At 43.3% G+C, this 23,611-nt stretch overlaps 1 protein-coding gene across 3 annotated transcripts in view; it reads left to right on the top strand.

Moving 5' to 3' along the window:
- npas3 (neuronal PAS domain protein 3) overlaps window positions 1-23,611 on the top strand; it is a 1,239,764-nt gene that overhangs the window by 828,119 nt on the left and 388,034 nt on the right. For all 3 annotated transcript variants that reach the window (XM_080202857.1, XM_080202858.1, XM_080202859.1), the window contains exon 5: window positions 803-892. In XM_080202857.1, the coding sequence (XP_080058983.1) occupies window positions 803-892 (90 nt within the window). The remainder of the gene's footprint in view (window positions 1-802; window positions 893-23,611) is intronic.

The following is a 23,611-nucleotide window of genomic DNA, read 5'->3' as shown; positions in this document are numbered from 1 at the left end:
GAGCTAATGGACTTTAATTTACAAATAGTATAGGTCCCCTGGGGTTTTTGATGAAAGGAATGTAAGGTGGGTTTAGATTGACAGCGCCATGTGATAATGTGGTTAATGGGAGGAGCTAGGTTTGTAGCAGAGTTCTAGCTGGGGTTTGTTTAAAGACAAAGGTCTGCAAACTGCTCGCACCACAAAATTCACAATTGGCTAAGGTATCCATCATGTTTTGGACTGATATGTTAACGTAAAATGAAATCAAGTCTCAGTTAATTAGGAGGAGTAGATTTCAAAAAGGTATAATTGTAATGGACTTTAGCTCAGTGCTTCAGATCTTGGGAGAGGTCTTTAGCACTAACCAATATAATTTGACCCTTTGAAGAACTGCCACAGCCGAGGTTAAAGTCTTGTTTACCTTGTATATCCTTTGTGTTTTAAACTAAATTTTTAGTCACATCTTGAAACTGAAGTTTCCTAAGTTCTTAAGAGAATCAGGTCACCAAAAGAGAAAACCATCATTACACTATTATTTACAGAAGGAAGAGAAAGATTTTTTTTTATTTTGTGATGTCTTTGCTATTTTCCTGTGCTTTAACAAAAAATGCTTTGAATAAACTTTTCAGTTGTTAATTTTATATCATTTGCTGAGATAACATTGAAAAATCATGACAAAAACATAGAAATTAATCCTTCACTGCAATGTTATGCTGTAAGATAATTTAAATGACATTTTGTAGAATGTTGTTTGTACAAAGGAGTCACTAGTGTGCCAAATGGCAAACCAATGTTAAGATTTCTGTTTGTTTCTTCACAGTCTTTGGATGGATTTGTATTTGCATTAAATCAAGAAGGAAAATTTTTATACATCTCGGAAACTGTGTCCATCTATTTGGGTCTTTCACAGGTAAGCAAGTTTATTTTTTCTGTAATGTTCTGAAATTTCTCTTATAAAAGTGTCAACATAACCAGTGCACAAACATTAACAGTAAGATCACGGTGTGGATGGTAGAATAAACAAATAAAAATTGGAAATTAAATATTCTAAGTTGAAACACTGATATTATTTTATGATATAGTTGTATATTTAAACACTAAGCTCCTTTACTGAAACTTCTAATCAGATGTGGAAAATTAAATCACATAATTCCTGTGCGCTGTTTTTTGCACAACATTAACATGCATGCAGAAGGACCATGTGCTGAATTCTCCCAAGCCACTACTGGCGTTTTTGATGGTGGGCGTAAGAGGCAGAAATTGGTTTCACGGTGGTGTGATTTTACAGTGGGATCATAGAATAGAATCAAAGAATCTCTACAGTGCAGGAGGATGCCATTCGGCCCACTGAGTCTACACTGGCTACAGTCCCACCCATAAACCCCATACATTTACCCTAGCTAGTTCCCCCTGACACTACGGGACAACTTAGCATGGTCAATCCATCTAACCCACACCTCTTTGGATTGTGGGAGACAATTGGAGCACCCAGAGGAAACCCACGCAGAGATGGGGAGAATGTGCAAACTCCACACAGACAGTGACCCAAGCCGGGAACCGAACCCAGTTCCTGATGCTGTGAGGCAGCAGTGCTAACCACTGTGCCACCATGCCACCCTACTGTGCCACTGTGCCACCCTACAATGTTACCATGCTGTCCTACTGTGCCACAGTGCCACCCATGCCGGATCTTCCACTGGTGCCTACCATTGCGGGTTGGAAAACTCATCCGAAGACAGTGTGAACCTCACTTGCATCCCATTAGTGAGATGCAGGTGAAGACCCACCCCTTGTCCCTCCCCTGAATTGCCAGACTCTGTGCAATGCCAGCAGGAATCACATCTGGGACAAGGTAATGTGCAGATATCAGGATTCATCTAAACATTGCCTGGAAATGCCTCTGGAGTTTGGATGGAGGCTGCCCATAGCCTTGAATGCCACGACAGTGGGTGGAAGGAGCATCTGCAGGTAGACCTGCCAGTGGAGGAGTCCATCTTCCACCCTCAGGATGTTTCCGGAGATCCACCTTCACTCTCAGGAGATCCATATTCAGGCCTTTGAGTGTTCTCAGAGATCTATTTTAATTTTTAGGTGGTCCACCTTCTTTCTTCATTGGTGGGCCAGTGATGTTGGATGCCTTTTCAATATGGTACGTGGACATGACTGATGTAGTATGCACCATCAAAATCTGCCTCACCATGGAATACAATGTGAAACAGCTGGGTGCTTCATTAAGGAGATTGGGGCTGGAAGATGTGGCACGTTTATCTGCCTGCCACCACAGAGGGAAACACTCCACAATTTTGCCCCACCTCAAAATCTCAAAATGAAAAAATCCCACCCACTGTTTATAGATTGTACCCAAAGTTTGGTTATCAGTCCCCCCAGCCTGTCAAAAAGTAATTAGCAACTTGCATTTAGACTGAACCCCACAAGTTAAACCTTGCTTTAAAAAGTGTGGCTTATATGCCTGTTTGTCTTAAGTTTCTTGTAACTATGTGCTTACTAATTTACTGTGTTGCATATTTGAGTTAAAATTGAGATATTGGTTTTTACAGATTGAAGTTATCAATGACCTATGTGATTGAATATTTCTCAACTGAAATATGTCATTAGGCCAGTTTAGCCACAAGGAATGTTGAAGATAACTATTAGTCACATGTGTGCGAAATGTGTGTATTCTGATTGAGTTAGATTGCAATTTACCTGCTCTGCATACAAAAATAAAGAAAGAAATTGCGATTATTGATACCATGAAACTTACATCTACAATTCTTTATCTAGAACAAATAATGGTGTTACACCATGAAGTTGGCAATATTTGAAGTAACATTTAAGGTTTTTCTTTCAGTATAAGGGTTAGTTACAGAAGTAACCAGTCCTTTTATTTATTAATATTGATTTCCATTCTGCAAATGCTACAGAGTCGGTATCAGACAGAAAGGTTCCTTCCTTTGATGTGTTCCCCAACTGACACGCTTGCATCCTGTTTGAGAGGAAGAATTTAGGGCTTGAACTATTAGATTTTCTAATATTATCTGATCTATTAAACAGCCAGTTGGATAGATGGAAGAATAATAGCAAGTCTAATGACTTTAATTTTTCCTCACTTTGAAACTTATGTTACAGTAAGCTTACGTTAAAGTGAAGCGAAACTGTGTTTGAATTTAGTCATTTACTTTAGCACTGAATTTTAAAAAAAGACAAAAGAATATAATCACAACACACAAACAAGACCATTGAGTTATACCATAATATGATTAAATCCCAGATTTAAAAATTTGAAGGGGTGTTTTAATTCCTGCATGGTTGGATGGAAAACATGTGTGGCAGACTATCCAGGGGGCACAGTGAGAACCCTGGCCTATTTCATTTAAATAGCAGCGACAAGCTGCTACCTGAAAAGAGCATCCTGAGACACCTTGCTGGATTCAGGTGAGGAGGATATTGGATAGCACCAGACTGGCAAGAAGATAAACTATCAAGGCATGGGTGGTGGGTGTTTGGCAAGGCTCTTGGAAACACAGATGGGTTTGCCCAGAATAGTAATGACCCAAACTCTTTTGTGACGCTGTCCTGGCACCACATTTTTAAAAACTAAGCTTAGAAGTCCTTCACTTTTAGTTTAAGAGTTTATTAAACTCTTAGACGAAATTAAACAATCATGGCTGATCTTCCATGATCCAGTTGTAAAAGTGACTTTAGGGCCCTATCTCTACAATAAGGACCTGATTGACATAAATTCATGAAGTTCCTGCCAAATCAGATGGGCCCCTGTGGGGCAGCTTCGTTTACACTGCTGAACTAGTTTAAACAAAGCAGAGAAAGTTAAAATATCTCCGAACATGTTGGGTATATGAGGACAAGGTACATAACCAGAATTGCATTTATATTGCAATTTCATGTTGATGTGAAGAAATGTGGACTTTGAACCAAGCTAAACTTGCAGGATCAACTGGAGATTAAAGTGGATTTTGCTTTTTTTGGAGAGAGTAAGCTCACATTTTTATATTTGACATTACATAGCATGTAAATACAATGCCAAACCTTATTTGTATTTGGGAATCTATTGGTCCTTCTAGAAACATGTAAGCTTATTTTGCCTTAGTTCAAACATTTGGGCAAGTCTATCTGTTCTTAGGATATGAGTGTGAATCAGGACCGTTTCTGGGACTGAATCTTGCTCTGATAGTCAGGGTACCTGCCTATGAAATCTTCTTAGAGGTGACCAAGTAAGGAGCCAGATATAGGTCAGTTGTCCCATAAAGGAGAGCCTTTGAAAGGACAGCGGCCCTGCTGTCAGAGGTGGATTTTGCAACTGTGGGAGGGGAATGCAGAAGTGTCTCCATCTTAAGGCACACTCTGAACAGGTTTGATTCTGTTTGAAAGTAAAACTCAAGGCCAATTCTGTATAGAGCAGAACTTCTTACTCAGGATGGTTGGTGATCCTCTAGGTACCTGCTTGGACTTTTATATGAGGAGCCCTTGTCCCTAATCACCCCACAAATGACCAGTTAATTATGCAGACTGGCTTTCCATGACCTACCTCAGGGAAAATTACTCAGAAACAGTCTGCAGCACCAATGCCAACTTCTGTGAGATTCCTCCCCAACCCACCTTCAATCATGCTATCATGGAACCAGGAAGTTGTCACCTTTTGAAGAGCAGGAATGTTAAGTCCAATAATTCTATGTTGAAGAAGAATGAGTCTGAAGTTAGCCTGCACCTTAAAACAAGATTATTATTATTTCCAAGACAGCAAAGCAAAAAGTCACAAACTCACCCAGTTCCTCCTCAGTATCAAGTCCCCTTAACATTACAATTGTCACGAAACTGTAACAATGTAATTGCAATTTAACAAAACTTTAACAATTGATAGGGAATCACGCTTTCCAACAGTGAGCACAGTACATTCTTTTCATAACTCATATTGCTCAATGTTATTTCCTTTTTTAGTTTCATTGCTTATAAAGAACAGTATCATCATTTTATTGTTAATATATGATCACTGTACAGTCTAATGCTATTGGAACTAATTAAGCACTTGCTGAATAAGTATACTTATCCTCTTTAGGCATCACTCCTAGCAACATTTACTCAAAGAAAAAGTACTAAATATTTTAAACCCTTTGCAAAATGAACCAGCATCATTAACATGCAATGCTTTAATCAAATTAGTATTTATACTGGTCTACGGCAGTTTCTTAGTTCTTGGAAAAGTTTGTTCAGACTTTGCCAGTAATGATTAAACCAGTGCAAAAATGTCCCACAAAGAATGATTCCAGACCAATTTTAGTTACAGATTGGATTGTCTTTACTTTGGAAGATAAAATAAGGTGATGAAGATTTATCTTGTTAATTGAATTAAACTATTTAATGTTTTCTAATTCTTGCTGTTTTAATATCTTTCTTTTCAACTGTTTTTATTTGAACTCTTTCATTCACAAAACCAGTATTTGTTGACCCGAAACAGTAAAATCCTGCCTGATGTCAACGTACCTTTCCGTGGTCTGCCCCTCACCCTCTCTGATTCCTGTGACAGACAGGCTGATAAAATTCTCACCAATGTTTCAGATCTAAATCATCCATCTGCAGAACTTAAGAAAGTCAGAAATGTACAGAATTATATAGTTGGAAAGGGGAGGTAGGGCAGAATAGAAAAGCAGGGATAGACCGAGGCAAAGGAGATATAGTCAAGTTTGTCCTGGGCATAAGACAAATAGGAGTGTTAATGGTGGAAAAAGATGAGTTAGCACAATGTGTTAATGGGAGAAATTGAACAGCCAGGGCCAGGTGGACTGCAATTTTGCAAGGATATTAGGACCCTATTTTTCCTGATTTATATGAATGACCCAGACATTGGCGTACAGGACATCAGTTCAAAACTGACAGATGATATAAAATTTGGAAGTATTGTGAACTGTGAGGAGGATAGTGTTAAAATTCAAATGAAGATAGACAGTCTGGTGGAGTGGCAGGTGTAATTTAATGCTGAGAAGTATGAAGTAATTAAGTTTGATAGGAAGAAATGGAGAGACAATATAAAATAAAAGGTACAATTCTGAAGGAGCTCATGCAGGAGCAGAGGAACCTGGGATGTATATACGCATAAATCATTAAACGTGACAGACAAGTTGAAGGGGCAGTTAATAAAACTTATAGGATCCTAGTCTATATAAATTGAAACATTGTACACAAGGTGAGGAAGTTATGATAGATCTGCATTAAACATTGTTCTACCTCAACTGCAGTATTGCATCAAGTCTTGGACACCATACTTCAGGAAGGATGTGAAAAAAAGAGTCACAAGAATGTTCCCGGGAATGAGGAATTTCAGTTACATAGATTAAGAAGCTGGGGCTATTGTCCTTGGGGAAGAGAATGTTGAGCAAAAAGGTTTCCAAAATCATGAGGAATCTGGACAGAGTACATGCAGATCAGGCATTTACGCATGATTGTCATCCCATGTTGCACTATCAATTCACATCAGTGTGAGAGCACAGCGACAGGTTCCTCACAATGTGCACCTGGTGAACAGAACCTGCTGGAGGTGCACAGCTGAGTTCAGCCCCCAGGCAAGAGCCCTACTCTGGCTCTGATCGCTGGCACTACCAAATGGGAGGGGGGTTCCATGGGCCCCAGGTACCAGGAGTTCTGCAGCTGGAGTGGGTGGAGTGAAATTCCATGGTGAAGGGAGGGTTCTTTGTCTGGGGGTAGAATTCTGTGGGTGTGGGCGTTCTGTATCCCTGGAAGAGAGACAGGTGTTCCATATCCTGTTGGGGGCGGGGGCGGGGGTGGGGGCGGGGGGGGCACTGCCCTGACGTTTTGATTCTTCTGTCTCAGTGGGGTGCCCTTTAAAAGGCCCAAGCTGCTGGCAGGGTGGGATTATTCAATTTGGGAATGATGTCCTGCGTCCTGTTTTCTTTTTGGCTAAATGTCAAAAAAATGGTAGGAAAGGACAGCACTACAGCCAACAGGTTACACCCCAATTTTCCTGCCATGATCTCTGACTTCATAAACTTGAGGTAATCCAAAACTCTGCTGCCTGTGTCCTAACTTGCACCTGTTCACCTGTCATTCCTATGTTCAGTGGCTCTTATTCAAGCAATGTCTGAATTTTAAAATCCTCAATCTTTTTTTCAAATCCCTCCATGGCCTTGCCCATCCATATTTGTTTAATTCCCTCTAATCCCACAACTCTGCAATATCTGTGCTCATCTAATTCCTTCAGAATTAGATGAGCACAGATATTTTAATTGTTTCAAAATTGGTAGCTGTACTCTCAAATGTCTAGGACCTAATCTCTCTGATGGCACACACCGTCCCCCTCAACCCCTTGCCTCTCCCTGCCCCATGTTCTCAGTCATCCCACGTTTCTCCATTTCTCTACCTTGCTTTGCTTAAAAACTCCTTAAAATCTTTGACCAAGCTTTTTGTCATCTGACCTAACATTTGCCTACATGGCTTGGTATCATGTTTTGTTTGATGATGCTCCTGTGAACTGCCATGGGGTGTTTTATTATATTCAAAGTGCAAATAAATATATTGTTCTTGTGCACCCCTTTTACAAATCATTTTTGAAAGTTCAGATGTACTGCATCCTCATTGTCTATCTCCTCAGTAAGTATCTCAAATCAGTAAACTAGCCAAGTGTACCATGCCCTATATAAATTCATGCCTACTAATTCTGAATGCCAACTTTAAGGACATTCAAATGGTCAGTGGAGAGGCATATGGATAACATTGGAATAGTTTAGGTTAGAGGGTCATTAGATTCGTTCCACTGGTCAGCGCAACATCGAAGGCTGAAGGGCCTGTACTGCGCTGTAATGTTCTATGTTCTATGCTCTATGAATAACCCAAATTATTCCAAGTGCGCATTGGGATCTTATCCCTTACCATAGTCAGTAATATTAACCAGAATTTTACTAGCCTGCCCACCTTGGGAATTGGAGTAGACGAGAGGCAGAACATGGAAAGGTCCATTGACTTTGGGTGGGATTTTCTAGTTTTGGGACAAACGAGGCAGTAAAATTCTGCTCATAGTGTATTACTGACCCGATGCTAACTGTTCTTTGATGTACAGGCTTATTCCTTCCTCTTTTTGCACTGAGCTGTAACATCTGTCACCTTCCAGGCCTTTTGTATAAAAACTTTATTCAAAGTGTTTTAGAAAATTATTGTTTGCACCTTTTGCAATTTCTGTCAGTCAGTCATTAGCATTTTTCAGTATTATCAATCATAGGTTGTCTTGGCCTGTTGACCCATAAGACTGAATTTATAAAGTTTGATCCTGGCTCTCAAGCCTAGATTGCATTCCTTGATTCACTGTAAGTATGCAGAGTCAGGACTTCAGTTCCTGGTACTTCACTTCCATGAGGGTCCTGGGCAAAAGCATCACTGGGGGCACAACTCGGATGTGTGCTTACATCAATACGGGGCCCAATTTTACCATTTTCATTCTAAGTGATGAATCTGGATGCAATTTAAATCCGACTTGGAAATCTGTTTTCAGGCACCCCCATACGCACTCAGCCTGAAAAAAATATTGCGGGTCTGAATCGCACAGTGGGCTGGGCTTATCGGGTCTGAAACAATTGGAGTTTTGAACTCCGCGTGGGCAGTGAGAAAAAAATTTGAAAAACATGCCCCTGTCGAGCGAAAAGCTGGAGCGATATACCCCAGCCCTCCCCCGCAACCGGACAACAATCTGGCCTCCCTCTGCCTCCCCCCCCCCCCCCCCCCCCGCGCCCCCCCCCCCCCCCCCCCCCCCACTCCACCCCCGACCACCTCCACCATCAGATAGTAATCTGGCCTCCCATGTGTTCCCCGTCCCCACTACGATCAGACAACAATCTGGCCTCCGTCCCCACTTCTCCACCAGAAAATGATCAGGCCTCTCTTCTCCCGCATCCCTCCTCACCAAAAAATGATCTGGCCCGCCTCCGCCTCCCCCCACCACCACCGATCTGAGTCACAGAGTCGTTGGAAACTCTGAACTTACCTCTCCAGAAGCTAGAATGCCCGAAACAGACCTTTGCTGAGTATGTCTGTTTCATGCCAAGTCCGGATGCGCGAACGTGATGGTAAAGAGGGAAATGCTGGTAAAGTTGGGCAGGCAGTCCATTAATTCAATTTAAATACATGCAAATGAATTTAGTTCGCCGTTGCGCCCGATTCAGGCATGAATTGGATTGCGGCCATTTTTGGGCCTTGGGAAGATGGATATCTGTGTGTGCGCAGATCGCATTAATGGTCTTATGCCTAATGTTACCATGTTTTTGCACCCAAAAATGGATGTGGCATAGTGGTAAAATCGGGCAGTTTGGTGAGAAAATAGGGCTCTGGCTGGAGTGGTCCAGCTCACTCAGAAACACGAAAAATTAGCCCCACGTAATCCCATTTGTAAATGATCCACAGTACAAAAACACAATTTCTAAGGGTTAACCCATTTCCCTGCACTGGCTCCCCCCCAACACATTACATAAAACCATGCCCTTAACAAGTTTAATTTGACTCTTTTATTCAGCATACTGGCCTCCAAACTTTGTGGGTTGCAATGAGATGAGGACACTCGAAGCCCAGGCATTAGGAAACATCACCCTAGGTTCAACCCTCTGAATATTCACAGCCCATTTTAAGAGCAAACAGAGATTCCATCACAAAGAATGATACAGGAACTCAAAGCTTCAATGATTTCAGTTCCTGGTGGAGTTATTGTATATAATGTTGGACTCCATCAGTATAGTCAAGCAACTTGCCTCCTTATAACAACTTGTGCTTCTATTTCCCAAGTTTTTATAATGTTTATTTGATTTGGGTTCACAGGTATTGTACATAGACCTATTAGTTTGACTTATCATCTTTCCTTATTATTCTTTGCTCTTCTATTTCTGCCATTTTTATTCCTTCATTATTCTTGTTCTTAAATGTTATCTCATCTTCTTCAAAGTAAGACTCTCAATGAGACTAATAGTTTAGTCTCACAGCCACAGCTCTATCTAGTCTTGGTTACCGTTTGGGTACAGTCTGGCCTTTCTGGTACAGCCATTGCAATTTCAAAGCTGTCCAAAGCTTCACAAATTTAAACCCTTATTTTTGCACTGCTCAAATGGGATTTGAGTTGCTTCCATTAGCTCTCTGGCTTAATAAGGATAGGCATATTACTGGGAATATTGCCTTTGATGTTTGCTTTTTAGTTTTCTTCCTAGTGGTTTAAAACATAAGTTGGGGAGAATTGTCCCCGTGTCTGCGTGGGTTTCCTCCAGGTGCTCCGGTTTCCTCCCACAGTCCAAAGATATTCGGGTTAGGTGGATTGGTCATGCTAAATTGCCCCTTAGAGTCAGGCAGACTAACTAAGGTAAATGCATGGGGTTATGGGATGGGCTTGGATAGGATTGTGGCTGATTGAGAATTTTCACAAAGAGCCTTCTGAGTGTCATAACAGCGTGAGATCAAGAGTCCTCCATACCAGTCTTTTGGACAATCTTGGCACTGCAATCTTCCAGCACTCAGTTTTCTGACAGCTGGGAGCTTTGCACCAATAGGGGTGGGGGCTGGGGGACCCTAAGTACACTTGGGTAGCCAGCTTGAGAGCACTCGCTCGAACACCATCGTGCAGGATGCCCCAATCTGCCTGTGTACTAGGTGACCTCCTTGCAGTCCTCACCTTCACAAACATTGGACCGCACTGCCCACCCTCTCCATCATTGGCAGCATTGTCATCCCTCTCCCTCCCACCACACCATCAGGGGATCACAACCCTCCCAGTGAGTCCACTTGCAGACACCTGACATGATGCCCCTCCATGACCTGCCCTTGCATAGCCCCTCCCATACAAGCAAACCTCCCTTGCATAGCCTTCCCTATACAAACACCCCTCCCCACATAACCCCTTCCATACATAGCCCATCCCCTGCATGGCCATAGCCCCACCTCCACATGTCCTACCCCCACTCAGGGGCCACCTCTTGCCATTGCCCCCATACACACCTATGGTGCCCAACTGGGCACTGCCAGAGTGCCAGGTGGGCACTGCCAGGCTATATCCCTGACCAACCGGGGGCTTCAATCGCCTCCGATACCCCCAGCTTGACCATGACATCTGATTCCCGCTACTGCAGATGTCTCACTGGTGAGGGGGAAACACCCGGAAGGTGGAAAAAAATGTGTTGAACCCGCAGATGTGAATTGTATTTTTGACCTTGCATGCTAGCCACGCTCGCCATGCTGATCAACAGGTGAGTCGAGCCAGTAAGATCTCGTCTGTGATCTTTTTAGTTCTACCAATGTGCATGCTTCCTTCTCCAACCTCCATGTTCACAAAACTTCCCCAAATGTTTGCTCACTCTTATTGTTGTATTTTGCTCTGGCATCATGGAGGCAACATAGCATTCTGCACTTCAAACCCAGGGCCATCTATTCATGAATACTGTGATACACAGTAAAAACACATAGTTGAACTCATCATCTAGGCTGGCACTATGGTGCTAAGGCAATATTGAATATTTGAAGGGGTTGTCTTTCAGATGAGATGCGAGGTCTTTGCATTCAGGCAGATGCAAAAGAGTGAATGGAAATATCCGAAGAATTCTTTTATCCAATAATTATCCCTCAAGCAGCATTGGCAAAATAAGTGAACTGACCATTTATCTCTTTGCAGTTTATAGCACATTTCTCTACCAAAATTCAGCTGCTGTGTTTGCCTACAGTTTCTTCCATTAGAAATTCAATTCCAAAACTACACTAATTTTTGAACTGAATTCTTTAGTCATTCTGAACCATGAGCTGGCAGCCAGTTATGGATGATAAACAGACCAACATCACTTGACCATATCGGAACTGCATGTGGAAAAGCATTGGAGCACTATAGTTTACACACAGCATTATAAAACTTCAAATTCTAATTGTTGGTCTGTGCTGTACACATAGCAGTTATACCATAACCAGTTGTGAGTGGTGGCAGACAGTTAAGCAACTTATCAGAAGCGAAGGCCCCACAAATATCCATATACTCAATAATGGGGGAGTCCAGCACATCAGTACAAAAGATCCCAGAGGAAAGAGTGACCATTACATGGTGGGATTTAGCATTCAGTTTGAGTGTGTGTAACTTTGGTCAGAAATAATTGTGCTAAACCAAAGTAAGGGTAGTTGCAAAGGAATGAGGGCAAAGTTGGTTAGAGTGAACTGGGAAAGGAGTTTAGCAGAAAAGACAGTTGCTCGGCAATTGAAAATAGTTCATGAATCACAGTAAAGATGTGTCCTAGTGAAGAAGAAGGATTCCAGGAAGGGGATAAATCAACCAAGGTTAATTAAAGAAGTTGAGGATAGTATTAAAGTAAAAGAAAAAGCATACACTGTGGCAAAGACTGTTAGTAAGCTAGAGGATCGGGAAAGTTTTAAAACTAACAAAAGATGCCCAAAAATTAATAGAAGGAAAAGATAAATAATGGGGATAATCTAGCAATTAATATAAAAACACAGTAAGAGCTTCTTTAAGAATGGTATGCTTTGTCTGTATAGCTGAAAGAGCTGTTGCCTGCACAGTATGGAAAATGAAACTAAATAGGAGCTTAAGAAACCCAATGACATAATCACTAAATCATGTGATGGGCTTTTAAAGCAATCATGCAACACTCCCCCTTTATGTCTGTGGTCATGGCAATGAATTACTTATATATAGGATCAATAATACTTTTGCACACAATACTATGCACCATAAATCATTATACACAGTCAATAAGAAAGCTGATCAGGAAGACGTCAGTTCCTCTTTGGTTGTAAATGACTTTCTGAAATTTGACTGTCCTTGAATCTAGAAGTATGATTTGGAACTTCAGTAGACACTTCTCCTGGAACTGAGTTGGCATCGTTCTCACATGCTGCAGTAGCAAAGGCACAATCATCAAGCAACTCAGATTCAACTAAGTCTTCTGAAATAGTGTTCACAACTTTAGGGACATAAGAAGTTAGTGCTTCAAAGACATGATTTTGAGAAATCATTTTGGGAAGATAACAATTAGTCAACATGGTGTCGTCAAACTAGTTCATCTTTGGCTTCAACTGAATAAGAAATTTAAATTGCCTTTGCTAAAACTAGAGCTGGCATCCATTTCTCACTTATGACAAAATTGCGCACTAACACTTGATCTCCTTGTTGAAATGAGTGTCGTTTGGCCTTCTTCATGTCTAGTGACTTGAAATTGTTGTTGACACACTACTATCTCTGAAGTTTCTGGAGGTCAGTTTCCAACTTTCTCTTCAAACAGTAGTAATGCAGAAGAACTTTGCATGACTACTGCTTTGATAAGATGCCAAATAGCTATTCACACAGCATGACAATGCATCTTGCTCTCTTGACATTTCTCAGGAATGTTTCAAGGATTGTATGAATCTTTCAGCTAATCCATTTGTTGACAGATGATAAGGTACAGATTTTATATGCTGAAAATGATTTATTTTAAGATAATCCTCAAACTCTTGTGAAGTAAACTGTGAACCTTTATCACTAGGAACCTGTTCTAGTTTGCCAGATCTTGCAAAAATTTCATCAAGTTTTTCAGTAGTTTGTTCAGTTATAGTAGATCTCATGATTGCAACTTCTGGTCAATTTGAGTGTGCATCAATTATAATGAAGAACACATGTCCCTCAAACGGACCAGCAAAATCTGCATGCAATTGTTGCCATGTCATTTTATGCAACTCCCAAGCATGTAAAGGTGGTGTATTTCTTTTTTTTTTAATTTATTTGTGGGACATGGGCTGGCCAGCACTTATTGCCCATTTCTAATTGCCCTTGGAGGGCAGCTGAGAGTCAACCACATTGCTATGGCTCTGGAGTCACATGTAGGCCAGACCAGGTAAGATGGCAGATTTTCTCCCCTAAAGGACACTAGTGAACCAGATGGGTTTTTACGACAATTAACAAATGTTTCATGGTCATTCATAGATTCTTAATTCCAGATTTTTTTGTTATTGAATTCAAATTCCACCATCTGCATTTGCAGCTTCGAAGCCAGATCCCCAGAACACTAGCTGAATTTCCGGTTAATAGTCTAGTGATAATACCACCAGGCCATCACCTCCCCTCAATTGCTTGTTTTTGGTCAAGTTTTACACATATCATGCAAGAGAAGTGAACCATGTGAAATCGTATCACTTCCCGGGATGACATACATATTAGTATAAAATATATTTAAATGATATTTGACATACTAACAAATACACTATAGCAGCAATTTCTACCATTAGAAGGACAAGGGCAGCAGATGTATGGGAACATCACCACCTGCAAGATCTCCCCCACAACACCCTGACTTAAAAATATCACCATTCGTTCACTGTCACTGGGTCAAAATCTTGGAACTCTCTTCGCAACAGCAGTGCAGATGTGAGACACCAAATGTACTGCAGTAGTTCAGGAAAGTGGCTCCGTACCACCTCCACAAGTACAATCAAGAATGGGCAGCCAGCATCCCATTACCCATGATTGAATTAAAAAAGTAACCAGCTACTTTAATGATATCTCTCCAGTCAAATCAAAGATCAAGAATTGTTATCTTACACATTATTGTATGGTGATTCTGTAGACTGCAGTTTTCAAAAGTAGCCTTATCATTAAGAAAGGAGAAGAGAGAAAAATACATTCTATTTCAAACTAACCATTACTTTTACTATGTCCCAGTACTTAATCCTACTTTGCAGATCATTCTGAAACACCTCATTCTGTGTATATACCACACATTTTTAGCAATTGGGTGAGAAGAATATCACAGTTAATCAACTTGATTTGAAGAAGCATGTAAAGATGCTAGAATAATAGCCAAGAAAAAAAAGGGAAAAACCTTTAGGCTGAGTTAGTTTTAGAAGAAGACATAGAACCAAGGATGACTTCCACCTCTTTTACTAATGAAATCAAGATTCAAAAACATGCCCAACCAGGCAGCTAGGTTAGCACAGTGGTTAGCACTGCTGCCTCACAGCACCAGGGACCCGGTTTGATTCCCGGCTTGGGTAAATATCCGTGTGGAGTTTGCACGTTCTGCCTGGTGTCTCTGTGGATTTCCTCCGGATCCTCAGGTTCCTCTCACTGTCCGAAAGATGTGCTGGTTAGGTTCATTGGCCATGCTAAATTCTTTCTGTGCATCCACACGTGTGCCAAGGTGTGGTGACTAAGGGATTTTCACAATAACTTCATTGCAGTGTCAATTAAAATTTATTTATTAGTCACAAATAAGGTTTACATTAACACTGCAATGAAGTTACTGTGAAATTCCTCCAGACTCCACACTGTGGCGCCTGTTCAGGTCAATGCACCTAACCAGCATGTCTTTCAGAATGTAGGTGGAAACTGGAGTACCCGAAGAAAACCCGTGCAGACATGGGACGCAATGTAAGCTTACTTGTGACACTAATAAAAAAACGTAAAACTTAACATACAGGGTGGCAGAATAGTAATGCAAAACTAAGTTCCACCAAAAACTCAATCTTCTTTATTCCTGAAAATAACTGGCCATTCTCAGGATAACCGTAGAAGTACATCTTTGCTAATTACAGTTTCCATCCTGATTTCAATCCTGTTCTGCTGAGCACAGCATAAGACAAAGCAACATGTACTCATTAAAACCGCAAGATGTGATGGTGTGAGAAGTTCTAAATAGCATGTTATCATCTTGTTAATTTTTCACTTTCAACTCAGATAAGCATTCCACAATAGCATGAGATCTATGAACATTTGAATACCCATTCTTCCCCCTGCCAAACTTATCAATAGACTTCTAAGTGAAATCTACAAGGAAATCCCAGAAATATGAGTGCTACTGTCAGGACCTGTCATGTCTGGGTCCTGACCTGGTTTCTGGCAAACTCTCAGAGTATGTCAGAGTGTCAAGCTATCCAGAGGTAAACAAGGACTGTAAAGGAAGGTGATGGGAATCCAATGAAATAAATAAGAGCATCAATTTAAAAAAAAACTTATTTGGATCTGTTGAGAAGTTTGAGTGCCAACTTTAATCTGGATCTCAGCTCAGTTTTATTCTGAATTTTCAAACAGCAATCTGTCCGTATCAATTTAATGCTTGGCTCTTGTAAATTGTCATTTAGATTTATCAATGAATGCTCTACTATGTTAATAACCCAAAACTGCAACACTAAACTTTGAATTGCTGCAATTACGTTCTTTATATTTATTTTTGTGATGTGACAATATATAAAACAAACACCTTATTAAAAGTCTAGCTTCTACAGTTAGAAAGTATCATGTTCGAGGTTCACGGTCACATCAATGATGCCGAATTTGCAAGATCAAAATGGCAAGTTCACAGTACACACCTTTATTGGTGCCTAAAAAGCCACAATTTGTGGCGACAGATATGTCTTTATGAACTGTTGCAGATTGCTGGATGATTTGTGTGACACCTCTGTTAATGTCACGGAAGTGGGAAATCGGCATCAACTTCCCATTGTTAAGAAATTGCTCCATTTGTGGTGTAAATATGAATTAAACTTTCCTTTAAATGTTAAGGCACAGCATGTGGACCCTGTTTATGTATGCTCCCTGAAGGCCTGGAAAGGGTCAGTTAAAACTTTGGAGTTTCATGCCTGCAGGTGGTAAATTGTTCCTCTTGGTTTTTAAATTTTAAAGCTTTTGTTTTAATTTCTTACTTTTCCTTTTCCCCTCCCAGTGCCCACCTATGAATTCAATCTTTCCTTCCCTGTCTTTCCAGATCTAATTTTAATCTTTAATTGACATCACTATTTTGTCTCTCATGTGCTCTTTTCCTTTAACATAGAACATTACAGTGCAGTACAGGCCCTTCGGCCCTCGATGTTGCGCCGACCTGTGAAACCAATCTAAAGCCCATCTAACCTACATTATTCCAATATCATCCATATGTTTATCCAATGACCATTTAAATGCCCTTAATGTTGACAAGTCCACTACTGTTGCAGGCAGGGCATTCCACGCCCATGATACTCTCTGAGTAAAGAACCTACCTCTGACATCTGTCCTATATCTATCATCCCTCAATTTAAAGCTATGTCCCCTCATGCTAGCCATCTCCATCTGAGGAAAGAGGCTCTCACTATCCACCCTATCTAATCCTTTGATCATCTTGTACGTCTCTATTAAGTCACCTCTTAACCTTCTCTCCAACGAAAACAGCCTCACGTCCCTCAGCCTTTCCTCATAAAACCTTCCCATCGTACCAGGCAACATCCTGGTAAATCCCCTCTGCACCCTTTACAATGCTTCCACATCCTTCCTGTAATGCGGCGACCAGAACTGTACGCAATACTCCAAATGTGGCCGCACCAGAGTTTTGTACAGTTGTGACATGACCTCATGGCTTTGAAACTCAATCCTCTACCAATAAAAGCTAACACACCGTATGCCTTCTTAACAACTCTATCAACGGCTCATCAGGGGGAGAGAGGGTGCCTTTGTCAATGGGGTGCAAGTGAGGAAGGGGGGTGGAGAGAGGAGGAAGGGGGGTGGGGAGCGGAGGCCTCAGCATCTCAATCTGCATAACAGGTTTGAGGTTCTTGCTTCCAGTCTGGATGAGAACGAGGGAGGTGAGGTTGGTGAGCAAACTGCACACAGTACAGTGATGCAGCAGGGCATAGGCAAAGAGAAGGTGAAAAGGAACGTAGTAGTAGTTGGGGATAGTGGGGTGAAGGGTATTGACACTGTCCTTTGTCACAATGACAAAGTGCACAGAAGGGTGTGTTGTCTGCCTGGTGCTCGGGTCCGGGATGTCCCAACTGGGCTGCAGAGGAACCTGGAGTGGGAGGGTGAGAATCCGGTCGTTGTGGTTCATGTGGGTGCCAACGACGTAGGCAAAATGCGAACTGAGGATCTGGGGAGGGAGTATGAAAAGCTGGGAATGGAATTAAAAAGTAGAACCGACAAGGTGGTTATCTCTGGGCTACTGCCTGAACCGAGTGCAGACAGGCGTAGGGTTGACAGGATTAAGGAAGTGAATGGGTGGCTCAGGGATTGGTGTGGGAGGAATGGGTTTGAATTTATGGGGCATTGGCACCAATATTGGGGTGGGTGGGACCTGTTCGGGCGGGATGGGGTAGGTCTGAACTGTGCTGGGAACAGAGTCCTGGCAAATCGTGTAAAGAGGACTGTAGACAGGGCTTTAAACTAATTAGTGGGGGAGAGGGTGCGAGGGTAGGTGACATTACGAGGACTAAAGTTAAGGAGAGGGTACAGGTAAGGGTGGAGGCCGAGGATGTCCCAATATTAAAGGGAATGGGGGCATGAGTATGAATAGGGTCCAGGTGAAGGCTGGGATGAAGGCACTTTATCTGAATGCACGAAGCATTCGGAATAAAGTGGATGAGCTGGTGGCGCAGATCGACACAAATGGATATGATCTGGTGGCCATTACAGAGACGTGGCTGCAAGGTGACAGGGACTGGGAGCTGAATGTCCAGGGGTATCAAGTGTTTAGGAAGGATAGGCGGGAGGGAAAAGGCGGGGGGGGGCGTAGCTCTGCTGATTAAGGATAGCATCAGGGTGGTAGCAAGGGATGATATTGGAGCCAAAGAGCAGAAAGTGGAATCGTTGTGGGTGGAGATTAGAAACAGCAAAGGGAGGAAGACGCTGGTGGGTGTCGTCAATAGGCCCCTGAATAATGATCTGGAGGTGGGGCGGGCTGTTAACGCGCAAATAAGTGCGGCGTGCAGGAATGGAACGGCCATAGTTATGGGGGATTTCAATCTGCATATTGATTGGTCGACCCATGTTGGACGCGGTGGGCTCGAGGAGGAGTTCTTGGAATGCTGCCGGGATAGTTTCCTGGAACAGTGTGTGTTGGAGCCGACGAGGGAGCGAGCTGTCTTGGATCTGGTATTATGTAATGAGGCGGGTAGAATCAGGGACCTTGCGGTGAAGGATCCTCTTGGGGAGAGTGATCATTGTATGGTGGAGTTTCTGGTGCAGATGGAGGAGGAGAAAGTGGGTTCCCGGACGCGCGTCCTTTGTTTGAACAGAGGGGAGTACGGTAGGATGAGAGAAGAATTGGCGAATGTGGACTGGGGGAGCGCGTTGGAAGGTAGATCTGCTGAGGAGCAGTGGAGGATCTTTAAGGAGATCTTTCTTGGTGCTCAGCAGAAATTTATTCTGATGGTCAAAAAGGACCGTAGGAGGAGAGGTAATCAGCCGTGGATAACGAAGGAGGTGAAGGAAAGTGTTAAATTAAAAGCGGAGGCGTTTAGAGTAGCTAAGAGTAGTGGGCGAGAAGAGGATTGGGAGAGGTTTGGGAGAGACCAGGGGTCGGTGCTGGGGCCTCAGCTATTTACCATTTATATAGATGATCTGGAGGAGGGAACCGAGTGTAGGGTGTCGAAATTTGCTGATGACACCAAGATTGGGGGAACGGCAAATTGTGCGGAGGGTGTGGAGAGTCTGCAGAAGGATCTAGATAGGCTGGGCGAATGGGCCAGGAAATGGCAAATGGAATTTAATGTTGGCAAGTGCGAGGTGGTCCACTTTGGTAGGAATAATGGTAGGAAGGACTATTACTTACAGGGCGAAAAACTGCAGCAGGCGACGGTGCAGAGGGACCTCGGGGTCCTTGTGCATGAGTCGCAAAAACCCAGCTTGCAGGTGCAGCAGGTGGTCAGGAAGGCGAATGGGATGCTGGCCTTCATAGCGAGGGGGATTGAATATAAAAGTAGGGAGATCTTGCTGCGGCTGTATAGGGCATTGGTGAGGCCGCAGCTGGAGTACTGTGTGCAGTTTTGGGCGCCGCACCTGCGCAAGGATATTTTGGCCTTGGAGGGAGTGCAGAGGAGGTTTACTAGGCTGATACCGGAGTTGAGGGGGCTGAGCTATGAGGAGAGGCTGAATAAACTAGGCTTGTACTCGTTAGAGTTTAGAAGAATGAGGGGAGATCTCATTGAGACATATAAGATGATGAATGGGATGGATAGGATAGAGGTGGAGAGACTCTTCCTGCTCAAAAAGGACAGTAGGACTAGGGGGCACAGCCTCAAGATAAATGGGGGGCGGTTTAGAACGGAGTTGAGGAGGAACTTCTTCACTCAAAGGGTGGTGAATCTCTGGAATTCTCTGCCCGTTGAAGTGGTGGAGGCTGCCTCACTAAATATTTTTAAGAAGCGGGTTGATGGGTTTTTGATAAGCGAGGGGATTAGGGGTTATGGGGAGAGGGCGGGAAAGTGGAACTGAGCCACGACAGATCAACCATGATCTTATTGAATGGCGGGGCAGGCTCGAAGGGCCAGATGGCCTACTCCTGCTCCTATTTCTTATGTTCTTATGTTCTTAACCTGGGTACCAACTTTCAGGGATCTGTGCACACGGACTGCGAGATCTCGCTGCTCATCCACACTACCCAAGTAACTTACCATTAAGTTTACCTTAACTTTACCTTAATGTTCTGTGTCGTTGAGTTGCATTGGCTAAAGTTAGACTTTTGGTCCTAAAATAAAGGCAAAATACTGTGGATGCTGGAATCTGAAACAGAAGCAGAAAATGCTGGAAAAGCTCAGCGGATCTGACAGTGGAGAGAGAATACAGCCAACATTTTGAGTCAGGATGGCCGTTCGATGGCTCTATCCTCTGTCCACAGATGCTGTCAGACTTGGTGAGACACTTTTGGTCCAAATCCCAGGTGCCCTGTTGACCTTATCACACCACTATCAGCTCACATTTTCAGCAAATGTGGTCAGAGCTGAAGGATTAAGGAAGAAATTCAACTCATGCATTGGCCATGACGTGCGTTGCTCCAGCAAGTACTGCACCAAAATTTTTTTTATCTGTTTATTGCTAATTTGATTAATTAAAAACTACTCAGTTGCAGCAAATCTTGTTTAAAATGTTTGGTTCATCCTAATGATCATTGGTCAGGATTCACTGGGCCCGCTAGCCCTTGGAGGGAATCCTGAAGGCCCAAAGCAGCCATTGAGCTGAAATCAGGAGTCCCACTGGACAGGAAACCTATCACGATACTCCAGGCTGGCCATGCTGGCGCTGATGAGGTTCCCGCCCAGATGGGAACTTGATGAATATTCAAAATTGTTCATATGCATGTTAATTTAGGGCTGGAAGGCTGATTCAATTCCCTCCTGCGATGTGCCCACCCCCGGTGGGAAATCCAGCAGGTAGGCTTTGGTGCAGGTCCTGACAAACCTACCCTGGCACCATGGACTTTGATGGGAGAAGAACATAAGTGCTGTACCATGTGCCCCTTTGCTGCTGCTAGGCTGCGATGGAAGGGTACCCCAAGGGGATGGGTGGGGTCGGGCTTGGGGGGGTGGGGAGAACGGATTTGACCTCTAGATTCTCCCTGCCACTTGAGAAGTTGGCACTGCCAAAGGATGGGACCTGAAAGGAGAGACCTGAGGGAGGCAAGGCCTGAGGGGATTGGAGACCCCATCTCGCAGTGTCACTGTTGTAGGAGGGGATAAAGAGGAGGAGGATTAGGTCACGCACATGGTATGGAAGGAGAAAGCGACCCATTCTTACAGTGGTAGAGGAGTGCGGGGGGACGATGATGCCTCTCTGTGCTGAGGGGTTAGAGGTGCTCTGCTTGTCAGAGAGGCTGCCACATCCGTTGTGTGTGTGTGTTTGTGTGTGTGTGTGTGGAGGGCGGGGTGCTGCTGGGGGAATCACACACCTTATCTCCATTCTACTTGTTTACTTCTGTAAAACTTAAAACTAGAAGGCATAGATTTAAGGTCAGTGTCTGGAACAAGCTGTCAGAGGTGGTAGTAGAGGTGGGTACAATTTTATCTTTTAAAAAGCGCTTAGATATTTATACAAGTACAATGGATATAGAGGGATATGGGCCAAATGCAGGCAACTGGGATTAGCTTAGGGGTTTTAAAAAAAAGGCAGCATGGATAACTTGGGCCAAAGGGCCTGTTTCAATGCTGTAAACCTCTATGACTCTAAACAAAAACGCACAAATTTAGTTTCTGGCAGTCAAATATGTATTTTAATTGGCACTTACTTTGCGCAGGTAGAAATCTGCCCTTTGTTTCACAAAGTTTATTAGTTAATTTGTGACATAAGAACATAAGAAATAGGAGCAGGAGTAGGCCATCTGGCCCTTCGAGCCTGCCCCGCCATTCAATAAGATCATGGCTGATCTGTCGTGGCTCAGTTCCACATTCCCGCCCTCTCCCCATAACTCTTAATCCCCTCTCTTATCAAAAACCCATCAACCCGCGTCTTAAAAATATTTAGCGAGGTAGCCTCCACCACTTCAACGGGCAGAGAATTCCAGAGATTCACCACCCTTTGAGTGAAGAAGTTCCTCCTCAACTCCGTTCTAAACCGCCCCCCCTTTATCTTGAGGCTGTGCCCCCTAGTCCTACTGTCCTTTCTGAGCGGGAAGAGTCTCTCCACCTCTATCCTATCCATCCCATTCATCATCTTATATGTCTCAATGAGATCTCCCCTCATTCTTCTAAACTCTAACGAGTACAAGCCTAGTTTATTCAGCCTCTCCTCATAGCTCAACCCCCTCAACTCCGGCATCAGCCTAGTAAACCTCCTCTGCACTCCCTCCAAGGCCAAAATATCCTTGCGTAAGTACGGCGCCCAAAACTGCACACAGTACTCCAGCTGCGGTCTCACCAATGCCCTATACAGCCGCAGCAAGACCTCCCTACTTTTATATTCAATCCCCCTCGCTATGAAGGCCAGCATCCCATTCGCCTTCCTGACCACCTGCTGTACCTGCAAGCTGGGTTTTTGCGACTCATGCACAAGGACCCCGAGGTCCCTCTGCACTGTCGCCTGTTGCAGTTTTTCTCCACGTAAGTAATAATCCTTCCTACCATTATTCCTACCAAAGTGGACCACCTTGCACTCGCCAACATTAAATTCCATTTGCCAGTTCCTGGCCCATTCGCCCAGCCTATCTAGATCCTTCTGCAGACTCTCCACACCCTCCGCGCAATTTGCCGTTCCCCCAATCTTGGTGTCATCAGCAAATTTCGACACCATACACTCGGTTCCCTCCTCCAGATCATCTATATAAATGGTAAAAAGCTGAGGCCCCAGCACCGACCCCTGGGGCACTCCTCTAGTCACCAACCGCCAATCCGAATAGCACCCATTGACCCCCACTCTCTGCCTCCTATTTGACAACCAGTCCTCTATCCACGCTAACACCCTACCCCCAACTCCATGTCCCCTGACCTTCTGCAATAACCTCTTATGAGGTACCTTGTCAAACGCCTTCTGAAAATCAAGAAAGACCACATCCACCGGCTCTCCTCTATCCACCGCCCTAGACACATCCTCATAGAACTCCAGTAAATTTGTCAGACACGACTTCCCCTTAACGAAACCGTGCTGCGTCTGCTCTATCAAGCAATTCCCCTCAAGACGCCTCGTTATTTCCTCCTTGATGACGGATTCTAACATTTTACCTACAACAGACGTTAAACTAACCGGCCTATAATTCCCCGCCTTTTGCCTGGCACCCTTCTTAAACAACGGCATAACATTAGCCGTTTTCCAATCTTCCGGCACTTCCCCGGAATCCAGCGACGTCTGGAAAATAACCACCAAGGCATCCACTATCTCCTCCACCATTTCTTTCAGAACTCTCGGATGCATTCCATCCGGTCCTGGGGACTT

This window comes from Carcharhinus amblyrhynchos, chromosome 14 (genome assembly GCF_965287045.1).
Source record: "Carcharhinus amblyrhynchos chromosome 14, sCarAmb.v2.hapA, whole genome shotgun sequence".
NCBI lineage: Eukaryota > Metazoa > Chordata > Chondrichthyes > Carcharhiniformes > Carcharhinidae > Carcharhinus > Carcharhinus amblyrhynchos.
The sequence above is the reverse complement of the archived record's forward strand: the minus strand, read 5'-3'. Positions and strand labels throughout refer to the sequence as shown.